We start from the raw sequence: 24245 nt of genomic DNA on the forward strand, positions 1-24245 counted from the left end.
CCTCAAGAAGTGGGTGCAGCGGGAGAGGAGGAACTTCTGCACTGAGCCTCCGAGAGCCACCGTGGAGGAGGCGTATTCTGCTGCACCCAGGCCCCGTTTGGGGCCAGGAAGGGGTACCGGGTACCTTGAAGCCTTGGTTTTATTTTCTGTGTTCTAGTTAATGGTTGGGTGAGGGGAAGCGCTCACGGCAGCAGCGTCACCTCAACTCACAGGTCCGCTCTAGCTCTTCCGACACCAAGTGTGAGTAAATACATTTAATATAACAATAGTATTATAATAACAGTAATTACATGTAGAAAGTTTGCAGTCCCCCCCCCCCATAATGGTTTGCATAGCTCCTTTTCCTATGACACCCCAGAGGAGTCACCAGGAACTACAGCTGACCTGGCAGAGATGAGTCTTCTCGGGGAGAGTCCGGGTGGCCCTGGACGAAGGGGAGAACGTAGGCTGTTGGGGGAGGGCTGACACGGAGCAGTGTCCTGGGAGTATGCAGTGGCCCAGGGTGGGGAAGGACTGGATGAGGGATCAGTTCTCCACCTCCAGGGTATGAAGGCAAGCAAGTGTGGCCACTTTGGTTTCTGCAGGAAGGCACCCGGCTGGAGAGAGCTAGAGATAGCAGCAGGGAAACACGCTGGTCCTGCAACCTCCTCTCTGTCCAGAAAGCAGAGGGAAGGAATTCAGTGCTCTTCCAGTCCTCTGCTATGTCCCACTGCCATCCCGGCCCAAAATGTGCTGAGAGGAGGGGCTGTAGCCAAGTTTTCCATCTTCTCTAGAAGCCAGGAGAGAAGAGGGAGACGGGTCGGGAGAGGGAACATGCTGACTTGCAGGGGAGGGAAGGCCGCTGGCACAAGAAAGGAGGAGTGCTGGATATAGGGGAGAAGGGGGTACTGACTCACCCAGGTCACAGAGGAGTGGTGGGGTCACTCAGGGCTCGGGCATGACTCTGCAAGGAGAAGAACTGCAGTGAACTTAAAGGGTGAGGAAATGTCCTCTTTCCTATATCCACCCCCAAGCTTGCCAATTCACCTCTTCTTCCTCCTCCCCCAAGTTCCTCAATTTGGCTGATTTAATCCCAAGTCCAGGTGCTGTTGGCATTCCCCCCTTTCCATGCACTCCTGCACCGTACTCCTTATTAAAGATTCCGTTTCACTTCTGACCTTGGTGCCTCTCAGTCAGGTCTGGGAGGAGAGGAGAAAGGCAGACTGGACAATATAACTACGTGTGGTCTTGCTGGGAGCACAGGCTCATTGGTCCCCCTGCCCCCATGGGCTGAATGAGAACGGCCCACTCAGCAAGTGGCTGAAGAGATCGCCCGCTACCAGCCCGAGTATAGGGACTTACCTGCCGGGACAGCCCTAAGATCCCTCCGCCGGCCAGAGTGGGAGTGCTGCTTCCAGGGTGGGGGGGTTGCAGGCTGGGGCTGTTCCTTGGTCCTGGGGACACATCTCCAGAAGAGTCAAGTGTTTCTGGGGCTGGAGGGGAAGCTAGGGTGAGAGCAGGGTATAGAACCCCTCTAGATTACCTTAAGCAACCAAGCTGCTCCGTCAGGGAAGAAGAAGCTCCACAGCAACAGGGAGCTGTGAGTCACCATAGCAATCCAGTTGCAAGAGAACCCCCCTACCAAGAGGCAGGAAATTGTCAGCAGCATCATTAGAGCAACCAGGGAAGAAGCGACAGGAAACTATAAGGATTGCCGTGGTGACCCAGGAGGATACAACAGGAAGCTGAGCAGTTTCCATAGAAACCCAAGGTGAGCTAGAGAGAGGGGTACAGAGGAAGTGCTTCTTAGCAACAGGCTGCTGTAAGCATTATCCTAGCAACCAGATGGAAGGCTCTTTTAGCAATGGGGAAGCTGTACATAGTTGTCATGGCAACTGGGCTACTTGGCTAGAAAAAGGAATTGCTTAGCAGCAAGCGGCCTGAACATCACCACGATGACCCAGCTGTTGGGAGCCACCCCTTGAGAGGGGCCTCACCCAGGGAAATCTGCTTGACGTCCAGATCCCAGGCCTCCTCCTCGACGCGGGCGGGCAGGGAGCAGGCTCCCGGTGAGAGGCCGGGAAGGGAAGGGCCGGCATGCTCAAAGGATGACACGGCCACGGAAGCCCGGGTGCGGGCGGCTGCAGAGAGGGGGTGGGGGTGGGGTGCTGGTGTGGGAAAGCCCTCCTGGCTCTCTGAAATGACCCTCAGTCTCACAGAGGGCCTCCCAGTCAGTCCCACAATTTCTGGGAAGACATGTCCACTTATTACCCTTCCTTACTTTTCCACCATGCCTCCCTGCTGTGCCCTCACTCTCAAGGTCTTCACTTCTGGGGGCCACCCCCCAGCACTGTGGCCCTCACCTCTTCCAGTGAGCAAGGCACTCAGTGTTCTCTCCCCAAGGGCTTTGATGTCCAGGAAGGGCTTATTCCCAATGCCCATGGAGACCATCTGCTGCACTCGGAGCTCTAGGGAACAGAGACCCTGTTACCAACCTCCTTCAGCCCCCCTTTGCTCCAAGCCCTAGCACCATCATGATGGACTCTTCTGCTGCTTGCCTAATCTCATTCATCTGGTATCTCCTGTTACTCTTGCTGTCAACTGTCACTATGTGGATGGTGGGCCTCGACTCCCTCCTCAGACATCTGTCTCTTGTCTTCTACATGTTGCATCTTGCCCATTTGGCATTCCAGCCACCTAACTTCTAACACTCACCTTCTGCCCTTTATCTTGGGCATTAAGAGCAAACCTCATTTTTACACAACTTTATAGTTTATCAAGTGCTTCCATAGATAACCACCTTATTCCACCACCCCTATCACACGAAGATGTAGCTGTCATTTTCCGTTTTACAGATGAGTGGAATGGGGTTTGGGGAATTAAAAACAAAAACCCAGCCCCCAAAACCCCAAAACAAAACCCACAGAAACACTAGTTCGGGTCACACAGCAAGTAAATTCTGGAACCCGGGTCCAGTGAGCACTCCCTCATTCTCTTTTGCCCTGCCATTTGCTCTTGCTTTTCTGAAATTGGTAGCTTCCTCTTTCCTTTCGGTGTACCTTGGACTAATTTCTGTGTCCGCGATCGCTCTCCAGTCAGATAGGGCATCGTCTCCTAAGTCATTCCTTCTCCATCCCACAGCCTGTTTTCTCAAATGGGCTCCACACGCTCTGACTACCCTCCTGCCATAACCTGGACCCCAAGCCCCCCCCCCCCCCGCCTGGTACCCTTGTTGTGAGCCGCCTGTCTCCACAGCAGCTGGGCAATAGAGCTGGTCCACTTGAGTTTGACCTCTGGTGAGGCTGCCTGCAGAGTGTACGCTTCTCGCGCACGCCGCCGCCGGAACCACAGCTCAAAGCAGAGTCCGCTGTCCCCGATGTTTTCTGTTAGCCCCATGTCAGCAGTCTGAGAAAGAGCGGAGGCGAGTGGGTGAAGAAAGAGTGCGTCCTGGCTAGATGGTACCACATGGAGAAGCACTACACTTAGCTTGGCATCTGGTAGATGTTCAGTAAATGTTTGCTCAACACCTACCGTATGCCAAGTGTTCCACATTTAGTCTTCATAACAGCCATAATTTACAGAAGGGGAATGCCCAGAGACATGAAGCGACTTGCCTAGGGGCTTATCATAGCTTAGCAGGGAGAGAGGGTTCAAACTCATGTCTATGGTATTTCAAACCTAGGCTTTTTTCTCTATACTGCACCCCTCCCCCCAATAGATGGAACGAATGTAGGGAGACAAAGTTTAGAAACCCTTCGGGGGCACCTGGGTGGCTCAGTAGGTTAAGCGTCTGCTTTCGGCTCAGGTCATGATCTCGGGGTCCTGGGTTTGAGCCCCTGGGATGGAGCCCTGTACCCAGCTCCTTGCTCAGCAGGGAGCCTGCTTCTCCCTCTCCCTTGGCCTGCCACTCCCCCTGCTTGTGCTCTCTCTCTCTCTGTCAAATACATAAATAAAATCTTAAAAAAAAAAAAAAAGAAAGAAACCTTTGGAATCATGCCATACTGACTAAGCTAGGACTATAGGTCTCTCTCTCTCTCTTTTTTAAGATTTTATTTTTTAAGTGATCTCTATACCCAATGTGGGGCTCAAGCTTACAACCCCGAGATCAAGAGTCAGACACAACCGACTGAGCCAGCCAGGTGCCCCCAGGACTATACATCTCTACTGATGTTTATCTGGATACCAAAGCGGTTTCCTTGAAGCAAGGCCTCTCTCCTCTTGGGTTCGGTTCCATTGGTTCTGTCAACTTAAGCTATTAGATATTTAGATAAATAGATAGATAGATAGAGTCCTTTCTTGTCACCCCCAGGGACCACCCCTAACTCAAAAAGCATATATTCTTAATGGGAAAGGTCCTCCATTCTGGCTTGGAATGCCTCGTGAGTATCCCACATGAATGATAACGAAAACCCCAATGACAATGACAGGATTTCTGTCACCTCTGACATCCTGATAGTTGATTAAGGTCAAAACCTGTTTTAGATGATTCAGATTCTGAATCTGGGTTGGAGTTGAATTTCCAGAACATCTTGAGTTCTCAAGAACAGCATGACTTCCTTTCCCATCCCTGCCCCCCCAGCATTGTACCTTAAAGGCCTGCTTGTAAACGAAGCTCTCTGACCCCCCCTCAGGGCCCTTGAGCTTGCTGAACAGGAGGAGATGCTCAAAGAGAAAGACGTGGCGAAGGCTCTTCTTTCGGCCGCAGATGACGGTGAAGGGGTCCCGGTGTAGGAGCTGGCCCTGCTCCCTCAGATCTGTCTGGGGAAAGCATAAGGAAAGATAATTGGCCCTAGAGCCCTCTGGGTATATTTTATGGGGAGTAAAAATGGGATTTATAGGGCAAGGGGCCAACTGTATTGGTTCTCAGGCTGAGTCTGGAAATTAGGGAAGGCCTCGGGCTAGAATCCATCCACCGGCCACCGTGCACAGAGCACCTGGCCTAGCCACGGAGTCCTGCCTCTGCAGAAGGAAGGTACGCAGCACAGCAGGGTTATAGCCTCCCCCAGGAAGTCTGTGGACGTTGGGGATCAAGCACCACTCTGACCCAGGAAGAGAACCCGCAAAGAGCCCAAGGGGAAAGAGGTCTATCACAGAGGAGGTAGGTTCCCCACCTGTTCTGGACCTTCTGGGCCAGAAACAGACTAGGTAAGGGAGAATAAGGTGTGCTGGGCGTCAAGATGCCCGAGCAAGTGCAGAGTAGATAGGGAAAGGAAGAACTGGGACTGGAACAGGAAAACACAGCCCGAGGTAGGATCAGGGGTGTTGGGCAGGACATAGCTTCTTTAGTTACAGATGAGGACACAGAGGCCCAGTGAAGTGCAGTGATTTGACCAAGGTCATCCAGCTGATTAGAAATTAGCGCCTGGGGGGGGGCGCCTGGGTGGCACAGCGGTTAAGCGTCTGCCTTCAGCTCAGGGCGTGATCCCGGCATTATGGGATCGAGCCCCACATCAGGCTCCTCCGCTAGGAGCCTGCTTCTTCCTCTCCCACTCCCCCTGCTTGTGTTCCCTCTCTCGCTGGCTCTCTCTCTCTCTGTCAAATGAATAGATAAAATCTTTTAAAAAATAGTAATAAAATAAAATAAAATAAATTAGCGCCTGAGCCCTCTGACTTTGAGTCTGGTTCTCTGGTCACTAGCCACACTGCTTCTGAAGCCACAGGGCTGGACAGTTTGAACTGGAGTGACGAGCCATGGCCTCACCTCGCAGCCACGCACTGCCTCCACGGCCAGCAGGTCTCTGCCGCGGGTCTCCTGTTCCCGGAGCAGCTGCACGGCAGCCCCGAGAGCCTGGCGCTCAGACCCCAGTTCTGGCCCAGCTTCCCTTAGGAGCTCCTCCAGGAGGCGCCCATACCGAGCTAGCTGCTCCAGGGGCTGCTGCAAGGCCCGTGGCAGGTGAGGGCCGCTCTCCGTGGAGCCCTAGTTGGGGAGGAGACACACAGGGTGAGGGGAGGGGCTGGAGCTATCCGGGGCTGAGCTCTGTCGGGAAAGTGGATGGTATTCCAGGCTTTTGCGGGGAGACGAAGCCCAGATACCACTGCCAAAGGTAAGGTGAAACTTTCCCCAGAAAGAAAGTAGGTAGGGGTCTGCAAGAGAGTCAACCATCCTCTGAATCTTGAAGGAGAACGGAAGAGGAATACAAATAATCCCTATAGTCTCTGGCTTTTAACTCTTGAAGTCACTTTCACATCTCTGGATGTAAAGTCGTTTGATCCTCACAGCGCTCTGTGAGTTAGATATAGTGGACAGTGCCCCCATTTACCAGATGTACAAACAGAGGCCCAGAGGAATCAAGAGTCTTGCCCAAAGTCCCTTAGGATAAAAACTCAGGCTCGCTTGGCTCCTGGCCCAGTGCTTGTCCCGCCCTCAGCGCTTCGGGGAGATTACTGGACACATCCAGGAAAGCTTTTCTTCCCTGAGAGACTTTGAGATTGGGTGCGTTTTAGGGATTCCTGGCCCCTCTCCTTCTCATGGGGATTGGAGCAAAGGTTACCTTGGTTGGGGGGCCAAGTGAAGCCAGACCATTCTCCAGTTTGTGTCGGTGCTTCACGTACTGGGCGTAAAGGCTGAACTGGTCCCCCTGTGCAGTGGGGAAGAGACAAGCCATCATCTGGTGAGAGACCAGCCTCTCCCTTTCCTCCTCCCCATCCTCACTACAGCACAAAGGAGAGACAGGCCACGCAGTCTGCCTGGGAAATGACAGGTTCCCACGCAGAGAGTGAAGGCCGGGACACAGGAGGAGTGGATCCAGAAGGGCTCAGAGCACAGCCCTGGGCCCCAGGGTCTTGGACCACACACTTTAGAGGGGACGGGCAACGGGCACTGAGAACAGATAACTGAATGGGGCTGAGATGTGAGAAGGGAGAGGACCTGGAAGAAGTGTTATGGGTCACTCACGTGGCGAAGGAAACAGGCTCCAATGCGCAGGGGGTGGGTGGCGCAGCCCTGAAGCTCCCGGAGGAAGTGTGTCCGATGGAAGCTGCGAAGCCTCTCCCGGGTACTCAGGGCTGCGGCCCAGGTGCCCCTCAGTTCAGGAGTCAGCTCGGGCCCCGGGGGCGGCACTGGCTCGCTCAAGGTGGCCACGTACTCCTGCTCACAGGCAATCAGCTCCGACACCAGACGCTGCTGGGCGCTGCAGGGACAACAAGGAGTGTCAGAGGAAGCTGGGACATGGGACCCCCAACAATACCGTATTCTTTTCCTACTAGGCAGTTGGGCCCACCTCTTGGGCAGTAATTGGCCTGGGCTCTCACCTGATGCTTCGCTTGCGCTCCATCCGGGGGGTGCCTACTGCCCAGGGCCCATCTGGACCTCCAGCCCGGCCCAGCAACACATGTTCTCGGGGTGAGCACGTCCTGTCTACCACCTCGGTACTGGTAACTTCCAGGCCTCGGATCAGCACGGTCCTCGGAGGCCTACCCTCTGCTTCTGGAGCCAAGTCAGGGCCCTCTTCTTCACAGTCCTCCCCACAGGGGGCCAGGGAGCAATGGGATGGGGCTGCACGTGGCCCAGGGCTGCTGGGGAGCAGCAGGGAGCTGAGGCTGGGCGAGGGGCTATGGGGACCCCGGGCGGCCCCTCCGCTGCTGGCGCTGTCTGCCCGCCGTCGCCGGTGGCCCCGTGGACTCGCCTCCTCTCCCAGTTGCTGCTGAATCCTCCTCTCCAGCTCTTGGCAGCGGGCTCGGCAGCGGCCCCACTCTCGCAGGGCGGCCGGGCTGCCCAGGTCCAAGGCCAGGGCCCGCATCTCCTGGAAAGTGCCGGCGCTCGGCTCTGGGGCCCGCCGCAGGGCCAGGGCTGCCAACACTGCCTCCCTACCCGGCCCCGCTCCTGCCAGCCGAGCAGAACCTTCATTCACCCATTCGTGCGCCTGCAGGGCCAGAGGGGGTGGGGATGGGGAAAGAAAGAGTGAGGTCCGGTGCCGCTCACGCATGCTGCCCAGTGACAGCTCCTGTCTGCTTTTGCCGATGGCTTCCCAGTGCCCACCACCCTCTCAGTCCTCTGACAACACCCCCTTTCCTATCCCAGCACCACCGCCTAACCACGTCACTCGGAGCTGGTATGGAGACAGAGGGGCCTGGATGAAAGGAGAGCCACCACTTCCACAGAATTTATCCGCAGGCTCTGTGCTGTTTCTTATATATCACCTCTCTCCCCTCGCAGCAGCCCTGCGAGGTGGGTGCCTGTGGAGGTGTGCTCAGGTTTAGTAACTTGTTCCAGGTCATTCAGCAAGTAGGTGGCAGAGCCAAGACTCAAAGGAGATCGTCTCCTGAATCCCTGCTTCTAGCAACTACCTGGTCAGCTTCCCCAGGCAGGAGGCCGGTAACGGCGGGCATGGAAGAGGTCTGCACACACCTGCTGGAAAAAGCGCTGTAGCCGCAGGGCTCGGTGGAGGCCACTCTCAGCCTGCTCCAGCCGCTGTTCAAAGACATCCAGAACCTTCTGGGAGGCAGTGTCCTCCTCCAGGGCCAGGGCCTCCCTTGCCTGGGCCAGGCGCTCCTGGAGAAGGAAGGCTGCACTCGGACCTGGTCCTCGGTCCCAATCAGTTTCCCCTCCTTCCCTCCATGCCTTTTCTTCCCAGCCCCTCTCCCCCTTCTCACCTGAACCTCAGTGCTGAAAGCCCGGAACTGCAGCTCCGTCTCCTGCAGGGCAGACAGGGAGTCCCCGGGCACAGCAAAGCTTGCCAGCCGCTCCTCCCCTGGGCCCGAGAGCCACTGCAGCACCTGAAGCAGACGGGGCGGGACAGCAGGGCCATGAGGGGGAAGGAGGCCATGCAGTGGGGAGGAAAGTTGAGATTCAGCTCCAATCCCCGCCCCCCCCCCCCCCCCGATCCGTAGACCCTTGGCGAACCATTTCATGTCAGCTGTAATGTGGGAACGGTTAACAGTGGTCAGTAGTAGTTTCCACAAGGGTTAAGTGAGAAAGCACCAGGAAGGGAAGCTGGGCTGGCAGGAAGCACTGAGGGAGGCGGGAGAGGGTTCCAGGGCTCTGCCTGGAGGGGACATAGGTAAAGCTGCTGTGAGCCTGAGGAAGGTTGAGGATTGTCTGGATAATCGAGGGCCAGAAGAAATTTCACATTCACCGAGTCCATCGACTGGGTGGGCAGGGGTCCGAGGGACCTGGCTTGAAGAGACAGCCCAGTGTGTGTGGTGTGTGTGTGTCCCCAGCTCTAGTTGCCTATTATGGCGATCTAAGGACTCTCATGTTGTTTCTGGGATATTTGACCAAAAAGGAATGGTAATTTTTTTCTCTGAAGAAAGGCTGGAAGCTGGGGTAAGACAGCCTGCGGACGAGAAGCCTGAGAATTTCCCAATAATTAGGGCCCGACTGTAAACATTTGTACAGTCCTTTGCTGAATTCATTTGGTCATCCTAACACCCTTGCGAGGTAAGCGTTGCTATGATCCCCATTCTACAGATGCGGACTTGGGAACTCAGAGATGCTTCAAGATTTGTCCAACATCTCACACCTCGCAGAGTTAGCACTCAAGCTGAGAACTGTAGACTCCCAATCCTGTGTGCTAACGGTTTTGAAATGGGGAAAACAGCTAATAAGCAAGCAAGCAAACAGTAAGAGACACAAGCCCTTGGACACTGGGTTGGAGGAAGTCAATACGCAGAAACCCCAGAAAACAGAGAGCCCTGCCCCCACTTTGACATTGACCTTGAGTTGACCCTTCCCCTGAGGTGCTCATTCACCATGCTTGGGGCTCTGGGGGAACAATCAGATTGCAAGGCCCCCTGTACCCCTATCCCACATGTTAGAATAATCTCTGCGGGGTTCTTAACCCCAGAAGAGAAGAATTAAGGTTCAGAGAAGCCAGCCTTATCCCCAAATCTTCCCCACAAAGGGGCCTTAGCATCTTCCATTATCTTCTCCTTCCAAGGTGAAGAAATGTGGGACCTTTCCAGACTCAGGTTTGGGGATGACATTGTAGAAAGAGTTGAGGGAACATGGGTGGCCTTGTAGCTAAAAAGCTGCTATCAACAGACAGTTATTATTTTAAATTATAGGCACCCGAGAGTCAATCAGCTCCTCCCAGAATCCTCCAGGACACCCAAGCATCTCTTCTAATCTCACAACCTCTCAGGATCCTTGATCAAATATCACTGTAGGGCGGGGGAGGTCTGGCTTCTCTGCTGGGGCCGAGACGCTGTCTCCCTCTTGTTGACTCTCACACCCACCAGACCAACCTCCAGGGTGGGGTGAGGAGAGAGGGAGGGCCACACAACCGGGCCAGGCGAGGAGAGCACTGTCAGCTGTGGATGTCGCCAGTAACAGGTTCCCGGGCCACGGAAGAGCGGGCTGGGGGTCCTGCCTCACCTGCTCGAGTCGGTGCAGACGCTGCCGCCGCTCCTGCTGCTGTGCGTGCAGGTTGGAGAGGCGCACGAGCTGGTGAATGGCCTCATCTACCTCCTGGTACAGCGCAGCGGGGCCCGGGCCCTCCAGCCTGGGGAGAGAAAGGGGCAGAATGATCTGTTGCCCTTGTCAGCCCCTCCCCCCACCCCCACTGCATTCCCTCCTTGTACAGCAGGCCTGGATTTGAATCCTGACTCTCCCATCCACGGACTCATCTTAGCCAAGGGATTTAACACTTCCGATTCTCCAGCTGCCTGTCTGTAGTCATGACTAATACCTAGGGACGTCATGCGAAGGGTATCCTAGGTGGAAAAGCGTGAGCTCCTGTCCAGCGGCATGCCTAGTGAGAATGATCTGGCAGCTAAGGTGTCTTGACAGCTCTCTGCTGTGTCTCCACCCGCCCTGTTCACCTGCCCCCGCACACCGTCCCCCCTCGTACTTGCTGCTGTGGGTGGAACGCAGCCTCATCAGAATGGCTCCGCCGTCCCTCTGCAGCTCCGTCAGCCGGGGATCTGCCAGCACCTTCTGCAGGGGCTCAAGCATTCCTACGGCCTCCTGCGGGCAGGGAGCAGTCGACAGTAGGGGTTCCACTGGAGGGTCCCCATTCCCACCCCATCCCCTTCTGTCGGGTCTCATGTCATACCTTTCCCTCGGGCTCTGCGGCTCCCTCCAGCTCCTCAATGGCTCGCCGCACAGAGCCCAGCACCCCTCGGCACAGGCGGCCCAGCCTCGCCACTTCCTGAAACATACACACACACACACACACACACACACACACACACACACACACACACACGGGGATGGAGGGGGGACAGCTCCAGAGACTTTTATGGAGACAATGCTCGCTTAGTTGCTGACTTTGTTGTTTACTAATTGTATGACATTAAGCAGGTCCAGAACCCTCCTGAACCTCAGCTTTCTCCACTGTAAAGTCAGGACAAGATACACAGAATTCTGTGGCGCCTGGATGGCTCAGTCAGTTAAGCGTCTGACTCTTGGTTTCAGTTCAGGTCGTGATCTCAGGGTTGTGAGATCAAGCCCTGCGTCAGGCTCTTAAGCATGGAGCCTGCTTAAGATTTTCTCTCTGACCCCCAAACCCCCACTTACACTCTCTCTCTCTCAGAAAAAGATACACAGAATTTTGTGAGGTTTAAAGAGATGATGCCAGGTAAGCACTTGGCAAGGACTGGCACAGTAAGCAGCCTAGTAAATTCGAGTCTCCTTTCCCACTGTCTGTACTAGGTTTTCACCCTATAAAACTCTCCTATCTGCCTGTTCAGATCTACTTCCCCTTCGATGTATAGCTTAGAGACCATGTTACAAACCCCCTTTAATACTTAGCTCAGATCCTGTTCATTTATCTTTTCTTGAATATTCACAGCACTTAGATTCATAGAATCGGAGATTATATCACACTCGCTGTACTTTGTGGGTGAGGACCCCGAGGCCTGGATGTTGGTGCAGGGAACAAGTACAGAAAGGCTACCATCTCTGGAAATGGGGTACAGTACTTTGTCCAAGGTCACATGGAACTAGAACCAGCCCTCCTGTCAGCTATTTCCAGAACCCCAGTAAAATTACCTTACACACTTGTCTAATAGCTTCTGACTTATGTCCCACCAAAAACCATATGCTGCTTAATGTCATATTAAGAACCTATTGAATATACTCCTCTCATCTCCCCAGTAGCCCATAGTACATGCATAATATTTTGCTCATGGGTCGTGAGCCATAAATACATCTTGAATTGAATAGAAGGGAAGTCACTTTTTCCCACGGACATGTCTCAGATCTGCCCTTTCTCTCCCAGAATGTCCTCAGCTGGGTCATTCCCAGCTCCCACTGTCCTGGGTAGGGGAGGTGAAGCTTACCTGGTGTGTCTCTACCCAGTAGCTGGGAGAGGGTTCCCTGTGACCTCCCAAGTCCCATGGCAGTTCCTCTGGCTTGGCTACTCTTTTCAGATCACTCTCTGACAGCAACTCAGCGCCCTAGAGACACGTGAAGGCAGGAGGTTTCTGGCCTGGCCACCCAGGAGTTCAGGGACCAGCCGGGGGCTCCAGCCATCCTCCCTCTCCACTACGAGGGGGGCCAGCTGGGAGTGAGGAGCTCAAACCTGAAGTCCATGGAGCTCAGTCAGAGGACCGTCGTGAGTGAGAACCAGCAGTCGCTGAATGAGGGGAGGGTCTCCTGAGTCCTGAGGGCAGAGAAGAATAACGCTAAATGGTGGGCCACTGGGTGGCCTGGACAGGCCACCAGGGAAGAGTTACGGACAGCAGAAGTACCCGTGTCAAAGGGCTGTTTACCTGAAGTTGACCTAGAACAGGAATGAGGGCTGGAGGCAATGGGGGTGCCTTTCGAAGGTCCAGCAGGACGGAGAGCCCCAACATATGGAGATCAGGCCTGTGGGGGCAGGAAGAGCCAAGGGGGCAGTGCGTGTGTGCACCTGTGTGTGTTGAGGGCATGGCAGCACATGGTCTAGTTTTACTGTTACTAGGCCTCAGGAGAAGTTAGTGCCTGGTACTTTCAGGAAGCAATGGGCAAAGGGCCAAAGCGTGGGTTTGTGTCCAAGAGGCTGTGCCCTGTATTCAGGAGTCTGTAGTCACACGATACTAAGTCACAGGATCAGGGACTGGAAAACCAGGGCCGCTATGCTCTGGAAGGGTGTGAATTCCATTCCAGTACATAGCATGGTGCCTACTAGGTTCTTGGTGCCCAGGAAGTAGCTGCTGAGCGAGTAAACCAGAGCCCTGACAGTCTAGGTAGCGCCTTAGGGTACTGAAAGTCAGCAATGTTGACTCTGAACATTGATGAAGATATCCTGGAGGTCAGAGGTCAGCAAGGTCAGTGGTCAGTGGCTTAAAAATTGAGGGGTGAGGAAGTCGGTATCCTAGAGGTCAGGAAGTCAATGTCCTGAGAAGAAAGGAGGTCAGGGCCCTCATGAGCAGGAGGTTAATGTCCAGGGTGCCAGTGGTGGGCCTCGGTTACCTGAGCAACGAGTGGAGGTAATGAAGAGCAGTGCTCAGCATGTCTCGGGAGGGTGGGGGCTCCTCGGGAGGGCACGGTGGGGTAATGGTCAGCAGAGCTCGCCCACACTGGTCCACCCCTCCTGAGGACACAAAATGGCCAGGCCGTCCTGGCTGGGGCAGGCCTTGGCTACCTCCCATCCACCCTGTCTCCCTCCATAGACCACCCTGATCGCTTCTCTTTCCTTGACCCCGGTCCCTTCAAACACTGATGCCCACTGACCAGTCAAGACGAGGAATCCAGATGCCATCAAGTCCCAAGCTACATCCGGGTCGTCAGAGATGGAGACTGGAGAGGCCTCTTCTGGGACACTGTCCCCTTCCACTTCCTGCACCGTCTCCAGGGGTGGTGTTGGTGGGTCTGGCAGGAGCCCTTCTGGACCTGTGGGTCCCACGCAGACAGAAGCAGAGCTATGGGCCTGAGGTGGGGAGGGTTCTGGCTGTGGGCCTCCCAGCTCCTCCTCCAGCCCCCTTCTCTAGGCCCAGCCTATGCCGGCCCTTGCCTACTGGCTCCAGTGTCATCTCACCTGCCACGCATGCCAGGCTGGGACCTTCTGGATCTCTCTCTCTGGCCGTCTCGTCTATAGGTTCACAGGCTTCTGGGGGCTGCGGCTCTTTTTTGTCTGCTGGTTTGAGCTCCTCTTTCGGCTCCGACTCTGGCTTCCCTGAGCCTTTGTGCTCCCCCTCAACTGGGCTGCATCCCGGGAGCTCGTGCTCATTCGGCGGGGGCAGACTGACAAGGACTTCCTGGTGGCTGGCCTCTTCCTTGTCCCCGGGGCTCAGTGGAGCACTGTCCCCTCCTCGGCTAAGAGCCCCTCTGCCTGCAGCACGCTTCTTTCTTCTGTTTCCTTTGCCTGTCCTCCGAGGGGTGCCGGGTGGTCCTTCAGCGGCTTGGCCTGCCCCTCTGCCAGCCTCCCCTGGCCTCAGGGGGCAGGATTCAGAGGCTTCCCCCAATATCTCTGCTGGAGACTCAGACACCTCTAGGGCTGTTGCTTCTGGGAGAGCCTCGGCTCCTGGGGGTGACCCAGGGGAGGCTCTGGTGCTGCTTCCCTCCCCTGGTGGGCGGGCCCCATCCTGGTCCCGAGGCCCCAGGCCCTTCTGATGCATCCAGGCGCGGTGTCTCCTGTGCCGGCCCTTCCCTCCAGCACCCTTTCGGGCGGGTACTGTCCGGGTCCTGGAGAGGCCCGAGGAGCCCTCCGCATCCGTGGGGCTCCCCCTCACAGGCAGGGTCACCTCCAGCAGCTCCACGTACTCGCCTTCAGGTCCTTCAGCGGGGGCGTTGTGCCCGTCGCCAGGACTCCGGGTGCCCAGGGCCTCCTCAGGGAGCGGAGGGCTGGGGAGCCCGGGGGGTCCGGAGGGCAGTTCGGGGGGCAACGTGCTTGGCCGATGTCCAACCATGAGGCCTCCTTTATGTACAAACCGTGGGCAGATGAGTTCTGCCCAGGGCAGCCGCTGAACCCCAGAGGGCGCGGAGAGTAGGCAAGTACTGAGGCGCCCCGTTGGCCGGTCCTTATTGATGCCCTGCAGCCACTCGGGTGTGAACAGGTAGGCGCAGGCCTCGTGAGGCACGGGCAACTCCTGCACCCGCCCACCGCCTGGGGCCAGGCACTTCAGCGCCAGGCGGGGTGCTTGGGCTGCCGAGGGCACCACTTGCAGGTAGAAGTCTCCGGGGCGCAGCAGCTGCCAGGGCAGGGCCGCTAGCTGCACCACGACCTGCTCGTGCAGGCAGAGAGGCCAGCCCTCGTGGAAGAAGAGGAACCCGCTGTACTGGGCCTGTGGAGAGAGGCGGGATGCTGCGCTCAGGACGGGACCACCCTGGGCAGGGCTGCCTGTTGCCTGGTGGGTTATAATCCCAGGGGAGCTGGAGGTGTATCCTGGGGTGTTCACGTAGCAGAGGGAGGGGTTGGGACTGGCCGGTTTTCTGGTAGTAGGAAGCTTCTCGAGGAAACGAGTTCCATGCGTGGGAGAGTAACAACTGAGTCATTACAAAGACACGGTCAGCAGATGCCGTTGCCTTGGAGGGGTCAGAGACTCTTAGGAGTCTTTGGATCTGCAGGACTGAAGGATCTCTGTTGAGTCACGTCTGGGGGAGGTCAGTATCTTGAGAAATCAGTATGGGGGGGATGTCTGGAATTGGTCTGGTGGGTCTGGGTCTTTGGGAGTTGGTGTTTCTCAGGGGTCAATATTTGGGGAAGACGAGTGTCTTCGTGTGTATTGGTATCTGAGTGGCCTGTGCCGCTGGGGCGGAGATCGGTGTTGGGAAGTAACATCTCTGGGGAGAGGGAAACGAGTCTGACTCATCTCTGGAGCGAGACAGTGGATCTTAGGGGCCACTCACACAGGCTTCCTGCTGGACCTTGGCAAGCAGGTGCTTGGCGGGCACCAGGAAGTCCAGCGTGTACCTCAGCGCGTCCTCCCGATAAGTCCGCTCCACCACCCGGAACACCTGGCCCAACAGCGTGGGGGCTGTGGCCTCGAAGGGTGGGTACAGGGCGGCGAGCGTGCTCTGCACACAGTCCTCCACCGGCTCGGGCTCCTGGGAGAGAGAAGACCACCTGCAGCTCCCTAGAGAGCACGGGCCCAGGTCCGGGGCTGCCTGTGTCCCCGGGGGCCGCATCACGCGCGCAGTGTGTGATCAGAGAGGACACTCGGGAAACGCTGGCCAGGTGAGCCGAAGGTCAGTCACAGCACACAGACCTAGCAGTGCGTGCCACACTGGAGCTCTGAGATGCTGGCCCTGGAGCCCCAGGGAGAATTTGTGGTGAATGTGTCTGATCTCAGGGCCCGTCCTGCTGCTTGTGAGTTGGGACCATTGCATAGTTCCTCCTCAGGAAGAGACAGTCCTTTGGGCCACCAGAAGATTTAGTGATGGCTGAGACAGCTCTGGAGGGTGGAGGGCCATCCTGCAAGCCCCTCCTCTCAGGGCCTATGCTCTAGGGACCTCCAACTTAGGTGGAGGGGCCACCACCTCGAACAGTCATATCCGAGAGATGGTCGTTGGGTAAGAAGGAGGAGGACTGGGAAGAAGGAGGACTAAAGGGCTGCCTGTCTTTCTACAAACCTTCTCTCTCCCAGACTGGCCCCAGAGCAATCACCCACTCCCGGAGCATGTGGGGTTGGTTACAAAGAACTGGGTGGGGGCAGCCGAAAGAGGAAAAAGTCACAAAAGGAACATGTGGGGAAGGGAGGAGGCCTCGATGGTATGTATTTTTCCAATTCCAGTAGGACCTCTCCGCCAACTCCACCTGCCACCACTGTCTCAAAAGACAGCCCTGCTTCCTCTGGATTTCCCTGGCTAAGTGCATCACTGGGTCTCTTTCTCCACCCCAGACCCTAAACAAGCACCCCTCAGGCTATTCCTTTGCAGACTAATTTCTCTCTCAAGATGGCTTTGAAGTTCTTTTTATCAGGTTTCTTTGCTGTCAGTGGGCAAGGGGATGCTCTGCAGTGTTTCTACAGGGCCACCCTCCACCCCCCGTCCGGTCTTTGCCCTGCAGACAAAACTGCGTATTTTACCAGTTGCCCATCTGTCCTGACCCTCTGAGAAGCGAGGGCAGCCACTCCAGAGAGGGACATTCAGTGCGTCAGCACAGAGACCCAGCCCCAAGGTGTGTGGGCGAGCAGACAGACCCCGCAGTGTTCCGGCCGGCCAGCGCGGTGAGAGCGGGTGGGGGCAGGGTGGAGATGGGCGGGGGGTTGGGGGAGGCAGAGTGGGCCGTCCGATCGGAGGCCAGGAGGGGGGAGCTAGAGCTTGAGTAGCGAGGCAGCTGCAACCCATTAGGGGCGGTGAGCTCATGGCTGAGCGAGAGTCTCAGCCACAGGAAACTGCAGCGGCAGGAGGGGAGGAGGGGTCTGGGGTGGGAGGCGGCGGGCAGGAGCACAGAGACCGGGCCTCCAGTCGGCCAGGACCAAAAAGGAGACCAGAGAGACTGAGTCAGCTCTCCCTGGCCCAGTTCCTCTTTTTTCTTGCTCCAGCCTCCCTGCCAGGGGGTGCCCTTCCTTCTGTGGAGGACCAGCCCCGGTAGAGCTCCTCCCCCCACCTCCTGGTAGTGAGCGCCCCCTGGCAGGGCCTCCCCCCACCTCCACTCTGCAGCCAGAGCCCCCTTAGCCGTGGACCCCCCACGCCCCTGCAGTGGGCGCTCTGTCTGGCAGCGCCCACTCCTTGCGGTGATTCTTCAAAGAGAACTTCTGAAGTTAAAGTTCCCAGAAAAGTGTCCACTCCTGTCGGTATGGAGTCCCCCTTAACAGTGCCATTTGGCTTCCTGCGTCCGAAGTTGCTGCTGCCTGGGTCACCTACCTCCTGCCTGAGTCCCCTACCTTCTGCGGGTCCTCCCGCTGGTGCTCCCTCCCCTCTGCAGCGGGAGTGCTCTGAGATAGTGCTTCGGTTCCCTGCAGCGAGAGCTCTGGGGCACTCTTCCCCCCCATCCTCACTCTCTTGTCTGCTCCGGCCGCGTCACGCCCCCTGGCACTGCGAGTCCCCCTCCCCACTCTGTCCACTATCCTGAAGCAGCCCCTCTTTCTCCGCGGGAATTTCCCTCTTTGGCCATGTCCCTGGCCCCAGCCCAGCCACAGCTGTGGCCGGTCCCCCAGGGCCGGATGGGTGGGCCCAGCTCACCGGGCTGGGGACTGGGATGGAAAATGGTGGTTCCAGGCAGGTCAGTTCTCATGACCCGAGGCCGGGCCCCTTCCAGGGCCGCTGCAGCACCAACCCGCAGGGGTCTCCCGCGGGTAAGGAGCTGGGACCCAGAGGGGGAGGGAAGAGCCTGCAAAGGAAGGCACAGGTCGGGACAGAGAAGGGCGGGGGGAGGTGTGTGGATTGGGGGAGCGACCAGAGGGAGGATGGGGGAGGGGGCGGAGAAGAAGGGAAGAAAGAGTGAGGGCAATACCCGGCAGGGACAGAGCCAGACAGTGGGGCAGACAGATCAAAGAAAAGAAGGGGGGATGGGAGGGAGGAGAGTCCCAGGGGCGCTCAACAGACCGAGGCGGGCGCTGGAGGCACCGGGCTGGGGGCTGGCGGCCCCGAGCGGGCTGCGCGAAGGCGGAGGGGGACACCGGGGCCGCGACACGGGACTCACCATGGCTCGGCGCGGGGCCGCGTTCGACGCTCGGGCGGGCGGGGCCGGGCGCGCCGCCGCCTCCCTCCCGCCGCTCGCGTCTCGCCGGGTCTGGCTAGGGGACAGCTCCGGCCGCGGTGGCGGCTCGGCCCGCTCGGGCTCCCAGGCCGCGGGGCCCCGCCAGGGAGGGCCGAGACGGCCGCCCCTCCCCGCCCCGCCCTTCAGTGCCCGCCTCCGCCTCCGCGCCGGACCCCCTGCCGGGACTCCCGCTCCCGCGCCGGGCTTCTCCGCGGCTTCCCCGCCGCCCACAGCTGATCAGCCTCGCTCTCCCGCAACCCTCTTCCTCCCCCGCCCCGCCCCCCAGTGCGTAGCCCGGACCCCGGCCCTCGGGCGGCCGCCCTGCCGAGGATGCCCCTCTTTTCCCGCCACCGCCTCGCTCCCTGAGGGATCAGTTTAGCCTCCACAAGGGACACTCCAGAGGCTGGGGCGTGCGTGAAATTTCTGGGCTACCCAGCTTAGGACTGGGATCTTTTGGCGGCCGGAAGCCTCCCGTCCCTAACTTGCTTGGGAACCTGTTGTCCCCGCGGTTGCCAGACTTTGGCGGCACCTGGAGCTCAGAAGAGACCCCGGGGCCCCTGGCCGACTCGGGTGGAGCTGAGGGCCGGGAAATCAGGGGATTCCTTCCACCCTCCAGGGGCTCGCCCGCCCTCTTTCCCTCCCATCTCCTTCGGCCTCGAGCCTTCTGGCTCCGACAATGGGCTCCTCTGTGCGGCCTGGGGAGGGCGGGGGCGGCGGTGGGGGGAATTAGGGAGCGGTGAAGGCTTGGGGTGGGGGGTGGGGGTGACCATCGTGACTGAAGAGGGGCCGGGTCTTGGCATCAGGATCCTCCTGTAGGGGCGTGCACTTCGGCAGACGTTTTCTGAGTTCTTTACTCGCTGCCCCTTCCCCTCCGCACCGCGTGTCTCCATTTTCGGCTAGCGGAGGGAAGGCATCAGACCCTCCCCCCGCACCCCTCCTCGTCAGACCCCGTGATTCGAAACTGGGTGCCAGACCCTCCTTTCTTATGGGGTGGCGGTAGAGTCTCCCAGGGTCGCTAGGGCTCATGGCGGTGAGGGTGGCTATCTGACGCAGTAGACAAAGCGGGGCAGGCTAGTTAAGAAAGTTCTAGTCTCACCCATCCTCCACCGCGTCTGGATGTCAAATGAAGCCCCTGCGAGGGTTTCCCGGAGTGGGGGGGGGGGGGGCTGGGGAGGCTTAGGCATAGACGGGAGATGCCTCGTTCCTCCTCCGAGCAGGCCCTGGGAAGCCCTGCAGGGGCTGGGGGTGGGGGTGGCACTTCCAAAGGGTGGGCATTTGAGATGAGATCGGAAAGCCGGATAGTCCCCAGAGAGGCACGTGAAGGCATGTGCCACTGGGGTTGCGGGCTGACGTTTGGAAAACATCCTGCCAGTGGACGCAGCACCTGTGAGGCCAGGAGGCTGGGGCCTCTGGGCAGTCGCTGGCACCGCGGGAGAGAAGAGCGTCGTCTAGGTGACGGGCTGTTCCGTCACCTCCTCAGAAGGCTAAACAGCACCCTTTCTCCACTCCACTGGGTCTGGATTAAGAAGAGAGAGAAAACACTTATCCTTCTTGGAAACAAGAAGATCCCTCTGCCCCTTAGTGTCAAAGAAAAAAAAATCTAGGGCGGCAAACTCCAGCGACTATCTTCTCAGCAGAGTTAGAGGCAGGGAGCTGGAACTCTTTTTCATCAGTGGGTTATGGGCCCTGGAGTCACACAGGCTCTCCCGCCACCCTGTTATTATTGCTGGGGAGCTGGGAGAGTGAGATTTTGCTACCCCCTGGTGTCCACTCTATAAAGCTGCCCAGTAGCTGGTTACAGAGGCCAGCGCGCCGGAAACGTTCTTAGAGGATATGTTATGAATCTTACTCGCTTGTTTCAAAGCCTGCTAACCCATTTCCAGTGTTGAGAAAGAGTCTGAACTTTCCCTCACCGGGTCTTACATTCTTTATACTCAAGGAAATTGTTTGGGAAACAGTTGGTAGAATCCAAGGCTCCTACAAGTAGGAAATGGAATATAAGTTAAGCTGGCTCTGAGAGTCCATGAACTCCTGGAAAAAAGGAGTGGATCATGTTTTTTCTATGGAAAATGGGAGCCACTGAAAGTTTTTGAAGCTGTAGGGGATGGAGTTTGGATGCAAGGTCTGGGGTCCAGTTACTCCTTTCCAGGAGTTGTTTTAACCTGTACTAAATGAGAAAGGGTTCTTCTATTAAGTAAAGTGACATATATACGTATAATGGTTAAAGACCCTTTCTCCCAGAATGCGGGCTCTTACCTAAGAGCGTGTGTGTGTCCGTACAATCAATTGTATGCTGATGAGTGAGTTTTGGGGAGATGCGAAAGGGAGAGATTATAGGGGAGGAATTGGAGCTGGGGAACAGCCCAGGCTTAGAAGCCTTCTCTTGCATTCACAATCTGGCCTCACCACATTTCACTGATTCAGATTCTTTGGAGCTTACCAAACTCCCATTTTACAGATGAAATTCTGGCTTATTGAAGTAAAATAACTTGCTGGAAGCTACACAGTAAGTATAAAAGCCAGGATTTGAGCCCAGGCGGTCTGACTCCCGAGCCTTCACTCTCGACCACTAAGTTACAGGGTTTCATCTAAGCTGTCAGAGTCCATGAAAGAAGCACTTTGAACACTACCTCACCTTTCCTACCACCTAACCATCATGTTAAAAAGTGTTTGTTTTGTACTAGCCAGTGCTGAAAGAGTTTCTAAAAGTGACAGATATGTCCCCGTAGGTGAGAGAATAAAAATCCTTTTTTTTTTCTAGACTTGGTCTAGAATTAGTAATAGTTACAATAATCCCCAAGAAATTTCCAATATGGTTTTGATAGGGAAGTAGTGTTATCCAAACATGAGAGAAGGTGGGTGGAAGAAACATTTGGACCTGTAATGTTGATTACCTGGCTTCTGTGCCCCAAGAGATGCGATTGCCTTTCCATGTTGGGTGGGGGCTGTAGGCTGCTCGCTATTTGTCCACTTGGAGCCCGGCAGTGACCAAGGCCCTGCTTTGGTCCCATGCCTCAAGGCAAGGGGAATTAATGAAGGACCACAAAGGAGAGTTTTAGAGACAGGAAGGGGTGGACTTGAGAGAACATGTTCTTGTTACCTGTGCCTTCCTAGGAAACCGGGGCCAAACCTTCGTTATGTATAGGGTAAGAAATCTGTGCAGTATGCAGTATATATGTTAATTCTATTTTTTGTTGAATTTCCCCCTTAGTTTTGGCTTTATTTTATTGGTAATATTCCTTCAAAAGTGTACAGTTTGTTTTCTCTGAGCTAGGTGTCATCAGAGTTCACACCGCCACCACCATCTCGCCTCTGGTGGTGCATTAGTTTCTGTACTGGCTTCTCTACTCTACTCTTACCTTCTTTTTTTTTTTTTTTTAAAGATTTTACTTATTTATTCCACAGAGATAGAGACAGCCAGCGAGAGAGGGAACACAAGCAGGTGGAGTGGGAGAGGAAGAAGCAGGCTCATAGCGGAGGAGCCTGATGTGGGGCTCGATCCCATAACGCCGGGATCACGCCCTGAGCCGGAGGCAGACGCTTAACCGCTGTGTCACCCAGGCGCCCCTACTCTTACCTTCTAAGAAGCCGTTCTCTGCACCCTCCCTCGAGCATCCTCTAAAAACTCTAATCAGGGGTGCCTGAGTAGCTCAGTCAGTTGAGGGTCTGACTCTTGATTTCCGCTCATGTCATGATCTTGGGGTCATAGGACCGAGCCCCCGAGTTGGGCTCTACGCTCAGCGGGGAGTCTGCCTAAGAGTCTCTCTCTCCCTCGCTCACTCCCTCTGCCCCTCCTCCCGTACCTGTGCTCTCTTTCTCTAAAAATAAATAAATAAATAAATCTTAAAACAACAACAACAACAACAACAAACTCTAATTCGATCCCCTCGACCCCTTCTAATGGCTTCCTTTGGCATACGGATCATTTCCTGCCTATCTCTCTAGCGCATTCTCTCAGCACTCCCCTGATGTGGGGAGCCACTAGTGGCCATCCAGCCATAGTGGCCTTCTTTCAGTTCTTTAAACATGCCTTGCTTATTCTTAATTTGGGGACTTCTCCTTCTTCCCTTGCAGCTGGATGCTCCTTTTCACAATTCTAGGGGCTGACTCTCATCGTTCGGGATTCTACTAAAGTGTTGCATTTTCAAATGTCTTCCATGCCCACCTGATCTAAAGTGGTCTCTCACCCATCGTCCCTCCCAAAGATGTTACTTTGTTTTGTTGTCTTCACAGTATTTATTTCTATTTGATTATGTACTTGTTTAGTTATGTCCTGTCTCTCATAATAGGACCACCCACGCCAACATATGTCATTTGAAAATAAACTTCATGAAGACGAGGACCTTTGTCTATTTTGTCACTGCTGTATCCTAGATAGTGTCTGACTAGGTCCCAAAGGATATCTCTAATCTACGTGAAATCTAGGTGAAAATCCCCATCGAACAGGAACAGTGGTGGGAATAAGCGAGAGGTGGAAACCAGGAGCGAGTGGGGCCCAATGCCTGGGGTCTGTTGCTTAGCTTGGCTTTCTTTCTGGACTTAGCCCTCACAAGTTCTTTGTTTGTGGTTGATATTGACATGTGGAAAGTACGCAGGACAGAATTAAAAGCAAATGTGGGGTGTAGCCACTATGGAACACAGTATGGAGGTTCCACCCCAATTAAAAATAGAATTACCATATGATCTAGCAATTCCATTTCTGGGTATTTCTCTGAAGAAAACAAAAACACAAACTTGAAAAGTTATCTGTGCCTTTATGTTCATTGTAGCATTATTTACAATAGCCAGGGAATAGAAACAACCTAAGTGTCCCTCAAACTGATGAATGAATAAAGGAAATGTGGCATGTGTGTATATAATTGGTATATTATTCAGCCATAAAAAACGAAACCTTGCCATTTGCTATAATGGACCTTGGGGGCATTATACTAAGTGAAATAAGCCAGTGAAAGACAAATACCATATGATCTCACTTATATGTGGAAACTAACACACACACACACACACACACACACACACAGACGAGCACACAGATACAGAGAACAGACTGGTGGCTGCCAGAGGTGGAGGAAGGGCAAAATGGGTGAAGGGGGTCAAAAGGTACAAACTTCCAATTATAAAACGAATAAGCCATGGGGATGTCATGTGTGGCAGGGTGACTATAGTTAATAACACTCTATTGCATCTTGGAAAGTTGCTGAGAGTAGATCTTAGAAGTTCTCACCACAAGAAAAAATTTTGTGACTATGTGTGTTAACTAGACTGGTGGTGATCATTTTGCAACAAGTATGGGATCATTACGTTGTATAACCGAAACTCATATAATGTCGTATGTCAGTTATACTTCAGTTAAAAAAAAAAGAAACCAAATGTGGACTGTCATCTGGATCAGTTGTAGTTTCCCTGAGCTAGATGAATCTGGAGGAGGCCCGGTTTGGAGAGAATGTTCTGGAAGGGTTCCAAATTGACTTAGGGACTTTATTGGTGGACAAGGCCAGAGACTCTTTTACATAGCTGTAGTTCATTTGAAAATACAGTTTTATATTCTGGTTTCTTCCTAGAGCGTTGCCCATACGCATTCCCACGCATCAACATACTTCTTGTGGATTTGTCTTCAGCCAAAGTGGTAGCTTGCTGCTTCAGTGAAAGCACTAAGCCCTTGTCCGTCATCTGTTTAGTCACTCTCAATTTTGAGGAATTTGTATTATTTCTAACTTTTCTCCGTTACACAGAGTATAAACAGATACGCATACATTTATT

General features: G+C 55.3%; 1 protein-coding gene and 1 pseudogene across 4 annotated transcripts; one reads left to right on the top strand and one right to left on the bottom strand.

Annotated features, from left to right (window-relative positions):
• Positions 1 to 239: 239 nt before the first annotated feature.
• ARHGEF40 (Rho guanine nucleotide exchange factor 40) lies at positions 240 to 18579 on the bottom strand. Of its 4 annotated transcripts, none has more exons than XM_087859031.1 (25): positions 18429 to 18577; positions 17671 to 18116; positions 15692 to 15889; positions 13881 to 15126; positions 13577 to 13735; positions 13316 to 13436; positions 12634 to 12730; positions 12444 to 12524; positions 12202 to 12318; positions 10974 to 11069; positions 10770 to 10885; positions 10295 to 10421; positions 8572 to 8694; positions 8327 to 8470; positions 7231 to 7841; positions 6875 to 7109; positions 6471 to 6557; positions 5681 to 5896; positions 4567 to 4737; positions 3207 to 3384; positions 2343 to 2447; positions 1977 to 2120; positions 1342 to 1472; positions 897 to 943; positions 240 to 651 (listed from the first exon to the last, which is right to left on the bottom strand). In XM_087859031.1, exons 2-24 carry the CDS (start codon positions 17776 to 17778, stop codon positions 902 to 904), a joined length of 4653 nt encoding a protein of 1550 aa, XP_087715157.1. In that variant the 5' UTR covers positions 17779 to 18116; positions 18429 to 18577; the 3' UTR covers positions 240 to 651; positions 897 to 901. The 4 variants fall into 4 exon arrangements, with proteins under 4 accessions (XP_087715157.1, XP_045640822.2, XP_045640825.2 ...); XM_045784866.2 differs by having other exon boundaries at positions 240 to 769; XM_045784869.2 differs by lacking the exon at positions 1977 to 2120 and having other exon boundaries at positions 18429 to 18579.
• LOC148107079 (uncharacterized) lies at positions 18295 to 19728 on the top strand (annotated as a pseudogene).
• The last annotated feature ends 4517 nt before the right edge of the window (positions 19729 to 24245 follow it).

Source organism: Ursus americanus, chromosome 35 (assembly GCF_024610735.1).
Source record: "Ursus americanus isolate L20-20 chromosome 35, mUrsAme1.1.p, whole genome shotgun sequence".
Taxonomy (NCBI): Eukaryota; Metazoa; Chordata; class Mammalia; order Carnivora; family Ursidae; genus Ursus; species Ursus americanus.